This window comes from Tachypleus tridentatus, chromosome 13, assembly GCF_004210375.1.
Source record: "Tachypleus tridentatus isolate NWPU-2018 chromosome 13, ASM421037v1, whole genome shotgun sequence".
Classification (NCBI taxonomy): Eukaryota; Metazoa; Arthropoda; class Merostomata; order Xiphosura; family Limulidae; genus Tachypleus; species Tachypleus tridentatus.
In genome coordinates, this window is record NC_134837.1 from 105149209 (window position 1) to 105155809 (window position 6601).

The window sequence follows — 6601 nt, forward strand, 5'->3', positions numbered from 1 at the left end:
GTTCCTTATATTATTTTCACATTTCTTGATCATTCAGCACCAAACTTAATACAGTGATACAGGATGGCATAGGGAAATTACATGGATTAAGTTACTTTAATTCTGCCTCAAAGAATTTGAAGTGCTGTGGCCATTGAGGATTCAGTCTTATTAAAATTGATTTATAAGTGTGCAATTGAAATAACCTCATCATCCACTGGTTGGAAAAGGATTAAGTTAATGAATTTTTTCACTTATTGTTCAATTAAGTTTAATGTGGTTTTGTACTGTCTGTTACTTGTTACTCTGTGTAGTTTGGACTATTACTTAGTACTGCATTAAGCACCATGTTTAGTACAGTGTTATATCTTTATCTCTTATTGTTCTGTTAACACATAGTTTATCTGTAAGTATTTTTTCAAGTTTGCATAGACTTTTCTATTTATTATTCTGGTAATAAATTTACAAAAATTATATTAGTATTCTGCTTCTTTCCTTTTTTTTTTTTTTACACTGACAGGTGAAACCCCTCTTCACACTGCATGTATATACAACAAATATGACAAACTTAAAAAACTCTTGGCAGTTCCAGGGATTATAGTCAATGCTCAGGATAACGCTGGGTGGACTCCACTACATGAAGCTTGTATTCACGGTCATGTGAATTGTGTGAAAGAACTCTTGAGCTGGAAGCCCAAAAAATTGATAACCAGTTCTGACTCCTCAGGTATGCAATAGTTGATGCTTGTGTTGTCTCTTTATATAGAAAAGTTCAAAACATAAATGAGTAAATTATTTCTAGATTAAGTAAAACTGACTTGAGGTAACCACAGATACATATATAAACACTTGTTTTTTTTTTTAAACTGGTCATTGATATCTCTTAAGATGGATAAAAAACAATGTTCATAAAGGTTATCTAAAGGATTGTTTGACAGTGGTACAACTTCAGTAGGAAGCTGGCTGTACTGACCTGAGGTACAGTTTTATGAAGAATCTCATGAAGCACAATCATAATAATGATAAAAGATAAAAACTAGAGGCTTATATTGACCTTTGTAATATTATGTAAAGAAACTTGCAACACACAATGGTAATAAAAGTTAGATAAAAAACTAGCTGTTTTTACTTATTTGTCACTGTAAAAGGAATATGACAACATTGATACAAGTTACTGTATTTTTTAGTGTATGAGATGCACCATTATTTTCAAGGCTGTCTTCATGGAAAAAAATATTTTTCACAGTTATTATTTTATCTGTTTTTTCAATATCAGCATAATCTTTTATTATTCTTTAGAATAATTCAGAAGTTGTGTCCATAATAAAATAAGGTTGTTTCATACACTTGCATCAAAGCATAGTTCATTCATTACGAAAACTTTCAAAATCGTCTTTTGGATCACTGAATTCACAGAAAGTAAGTTCTGAAAGTTTGCTTTCACTTGTCCTCAAACAATATCATCTTTGGTGCCATTAAGGAAATTGTTCATGTTACATTTTTTAAATGCATTTATTACAGTTTCCACATTTTCTACTTGAACATTAAGGGAACAAAAAATAACTGCTTGCTTTCAGTCTTTAAAAGTAGTATTAAAAAGGAAATAAAACAAGGTTGTTCCATACATTCAATGCAAAAACATTCATTCATTATAAAAACTCAGTGTGTCCCCAGCCTTTTCACAACACAAAGGATGAACCTGCTAGTCAATGAGCAGGTGTGATGTTCCTCACACCCGAATTTCCACCAATTAGCGTGCTTACCTTCAGGTTGTCATGGTTCACTTATTGTATTCTAAATGCCTCATATTCCACCATTAGCCAATGGATGGCATCACCCAAAAAGGATGTACAAGAGGAGGCAGTGTATGCTTGTTTATGTTCACTCTGACCTGAAGCTACAGAGATATATACTATGGCGCACATCCCCTATCTCGCTCTGTGTTGATGGGTGATGCCAGCGAGCCTCACCTGGCAGCCATCTTAGTGTGTACACTCTCCTCATATTTTGAACTTGTGTTAGCTGCCAGTGTAGATTTTTGTGCTCACAATTACTATCAGTTTCCAAACTTATATATTTTTGTGTTCTTCATGGATATGTCTCTAGTATTGTTAGTACATTGTCTAATTTAAGTTAAAGAATGATCTTAACGTTACACTGTTCTACAGTCGTTTCCCATGATAACCCATTTTCTTTAGCCTATGAGAGAAAGAAAACAAGCCCAGGGAATTGTAAAGGTTTATCATACTAGTTTCTAGTATTTTGCTGTACAACGGTACAGTGTGCCTATGAAGACATAAAATGTTTGACCTTCAGTGTATGGGATGCAGGGGGGGTTTGGAGACCCCCTTTTCTTTGGAAAAAGTGCATCTTATACACCAAAAAATACATTAAATAAAGGATTAGCTGTTTTTTATTGACTATGATACAGTTCTGTAAGGAATTTATTTTATACATTACAATAGTAATAAAAGTTAGATAATAAACTAGGTGTTTTACTTATTTTTGACATGTTTCTTCAAAGGATTGCATGACATACATTATAACAGGCACAAGATAATTGGAAAATTGTGTTATATTGTACAGTGATACAAGTTTGAGGTGGCATGAAAGTGACATAACTGAAGGAATAAAACTTTATATGTTGTAAATCTGTGTCAGTTACAGCTAACAAGCAAAGTTCAGTATTAATGTATGTATATTTTTTTGTTAATCTAGAAAATTCTAGTCAAATGAAGGTCAACATTTTTGCAAAAAGTCAAGATGGCGTAACTCCTCTTCATGATGCTGTGTTAGTCAATCAGTTGGAGATAGCAACACTTCTTTTGGATTATGGAGGTTTGTTACTTTAGTTAGTTATGTAATTTGTATTTAGGTACTGATTTTCTTTTAATGCAGTTGGGTGTCAAAAAGTTGTGTGCCAGGATTCATAGCATATTACATCTCTATCATTATTTTTCATTCCAAAAACAAAACTAGTCAATGAAATTGTTTAAAATTTGCCAAGAATATTCCTAAAAAATTGTAGTATAATATAAATATTTAATATAATTTATTTTTCCTACTGTGTATGATAAGTTTATTTAGCCCTTTTACCGTGGTAAGTTGCAAGTGTCATGACATTTTGGAGCATTGTTTTCAAAATTTCATTAATTGACATATTTATTACTTACATCAAAGAGTTTGGCATTAAAACATAGGTTATAATTTAAATTTTAATATTATGTGTTTTAATATCTTAATATAAAAGGAAATGTAATGAAACAATATTAAGTATTGATTTTTGTGTGACATAACATGTCCAGTCATCTTATTGTCCAGTTTCTATTTATTACATCCACCATACAACATGTAGAATTAGATAAGAAATAAGAACCTCCCATCTTTATGATTTGCTGAGATAGCAACATATTTAGCAAATATGCCACCTACTACTAATTAGCTAAAGTTTATAACCAATAGAAAGAGTATTTTCCCCACTATGTAGTTTGACAAAGTAGCTTGAAGTCCCTTCTCCTGAGAATGTAATTTTGCCCAAACTGTTGAAGTGTGAACAAGTAGTTTCTGTGAATAGGAAAGGGATTTTTTTCAACCCACATATACTCGACTTAGAGACCCTACTAAACTACAAAGATTTTAAGGACATTAATACAGTAATTTGACAATTTTTGTGTTTCAAAACTTAATGTTTGGAGCCTACAAAAATCATCTCTACACCATCCACCCACAAGACTAAATGAGGCTCGCATTTAATGCATGAGCGTAACATCTTATAACGTGGTTACTTACTGGAAATCAATGTTTTTCAATGTAATTCTCATTTACTTTTTAATGTTTTAAGAAATATAAATAAAATTTAAACATTTATAAGTAAATAGTAATGTATGTGTACACTTATATATGCATATAACATATGGTAACTGAAATATCACTGTAATTTGTGTCATTCTAATTGTCCACACAAAATTATACCACATTTGAAACTTGACAACTTTAAAACAAGTTTATTCATAACGTCTAGAAAAATAAAATATTTTGCAAATGACATGAAATAATATTGTGGACAAATGGCTGAAATAACACCTTTGTACACTTTTGCTGCAAAATTCCACAGAGATGAAAAAGATGACCAGCAGTACTGAAACACCTGTGATGTAATTGAATTAGCCTGGGTCAAAAGTTAGAATGTTTACTGGACCAACCCGACTCTGAACTGTATAATAAATGTTTTCACATGTTCTGATTACAATTTTATTACCTTGAAATTGCTTTTGGAGTGTTGTAGAGAACATAAGCCACTTAGTCCAATATTGTCTTCTCTCATCAAGGACATGTATAGCATTTTACTGCTTTGCTCACACTTACATTATTGCTCTCAAGGGTATTGTATTACAGTTGTACAAAACAGTCTAATAACACAGGAAAGAATTTACCATAGTTTGTCAGGGGAAGAACATGTTTCAAAATTTCCAAGCAGTGATAAATTAGTCCTTGTCAGTGGATTATAACTGTTCAACATAACAGTATGTTAGCTACTTACAGTTTGTACAAGTTCTTAAAAGTTATGAATTGTATCAAAGCATATCATGTGACAGTAAAAGCTGCTCATTTTAGTTTTTTTTTAAATTAAATGAATACAATTTAGATAATATAAATAAGTTTAAATTGTACATAATAATAATTTCACTAAAATACACCATTAGTAAGGGGATCCAACTAAACTTTGAATTAATGCAGTACCAGTGCAGAAAAGAATTTAAAAATGGCTGAAGAAGCAAAAGGGTATAAGTAATAATTTTCTTTTCTTGAGTATGTTTGTTTTTCTAGGAGCACAACTTTTACAGCTTAAAACACATGAGGGGCACACTCCTTTGGACTATGCAACTTCCAAAGAGATGGAAGAGGTGTTATTGGCAGCAGAAAACCAAATGCCCAGGTTTCAAGAAATCAACACCATTATGCAGCTTCACAAGTCATGTGCAGAAAAGTTGTGTGTATCGGAATGTGTGAAGTATGTTAATCTGGTACAGAATTTAATAACTTCATATTATCACTTGTATAAAATAGACCAAATGTTATTCCTTCTGCAAGATACTGGTGCCAGCAACAACTCCCAGGAACATTTGGTGCAGAGAGTGATTACCCAGTGTGTGGGGTTTGAACCATCTTCTGAGGAACTTTTAGTTCGAACTGATGACCTAACTGTTGCACAAGCATTATGCAAGTATTTAAACAAGTTTGAAGAGTATCTGTATTCTGTTGTAGAAGCTCGAGACATGTCACTAGAAACTTTGCTATGGCCTTTTAGACTTCTTTTACCTGTACAAAAAAAATCTAGCATGACATGATACTAGGTGTATCTACATTTTAATTTTGTCATGACCCCCACAAAAAAATCCTTAGTATGTAGATTTTGTGATAAATACATTTTGACATGGCTTTAGATTCTCAGAATGATTTGATTAAATACCAGAAGTGTCTTAATGAAGACTGTTGATTCTGTTAGAAAAAAACTGGAGTAGCAACTACTTTAAGTGTAATTAGCTGTCAAAACTGCCTTACAAAAAAACTACTAATATGCTGGTCTATTATATTTTTAGTTTAAATCCTGCATACAATTAATAAATTGTAACTTTAAAATTAAAGTAAATACTACTAAAAACAGAGGGTTAAATAGCATCTGGTACAGTATAAAACTAATATAAAATGATCGTTTACAAAAATGTACTGGATATGAGATGGTGCAAACAATTTATTTTATCTTATAATTTGAAAGAAACAAACTGTACCTTGTATCAACTGTAATAGTTATACACTCTCGTCTGCAGTTGTAGTAGTTTTGTGAGAAGCTAGTTAGTTTTTACAAGTTCATAACTGTTTTTATCTCCAGTAATACAGATGCATAGGTAAATGTACAAGTTATTTTAGTTCACACTCTAATGATATATTATACTTTTTAATGAAACAGTTACAAATAGTGGCACTTGAAGTGCAATATTAATCTTAAAAGAAAGTTATCTAAATCTACTTTATTGCCATTCATTTAAGTCGTAGATCCTAAGATGAATCTTATTTTGTTATTTCCAAGAACTAAATTTTTAATATTTTTTACTGCAGTGGTGACTATGATGTCAAAAGATCTGGATGCAAATAAATGCTGGTGTGATGACTTGTGTATTTAATTTTTAAGAAAAGAAAAAATATTTTTAAAAATATTTTTCAATAAAGCTTTTATTGTACAATTTGATTTTGTTTTATAAATCTTGAAGAATGATATATTCTGCTCTTCTAATATTCCAGTCTTGTATTATGATGTATGTGTCATTAGTGTATAAGATGTTACTAGCAGTAGTTGTCATTACATACAGCATTGATGAATGTACATTACTGTAAACAAAATACTGTGTTGTAACATATGTGATGACACTTTTTGTTTAATAACATTGGTTTTGTATGGTGAATTACAGCTTACTTGCTGTTAGAATACAGTAAAGTATGTTATTTCTTTGATTGTAAACTGAAGTGCTGTTCACGTTATACCTTATTTTATATTCATAATATAAATTCCAAATTCAAAATATATAACTATTTTTAATTATGAAATTTTTTTTGCACAAAAATT

General features: G+C 31.0%; 1 protein-coding gene across 3 annotated transcripts in view; it reads left to right on the forward strand.

Annotated features, from left to right (window-relative positions):
- Positions 1–6226, forward strand: part of LOC143237379 (uncharacterized) — a 47495-nt gene extending 41269 nt beyond the window's left edge. For 2 of the 3 annotated variants that reach the window (XM_076476570.1, XM_076476571.1), the window contains exons 14-16: positions 500–706; positions 2698–2817; positions 4807–5466. In XM_076476570.1, coding sequence (XP_076332685.1) covers positions 500–706; positions 2698–2817; positions 4807–5327 — 848 coding nt within the window. In that variant the 3' untranslated portion in view covers positions 5328–5466. Of the gene's footprint in view, positions 1–499; positions 707–2697; positions 2818–4806; positions 5467–6096 lie in introns of those variants that run through there. The other variant, XM_076476572.1, reaches the window with a different exon arrangement.
- Positions 6227–6601: the final 375 nt, after the last annotated feature.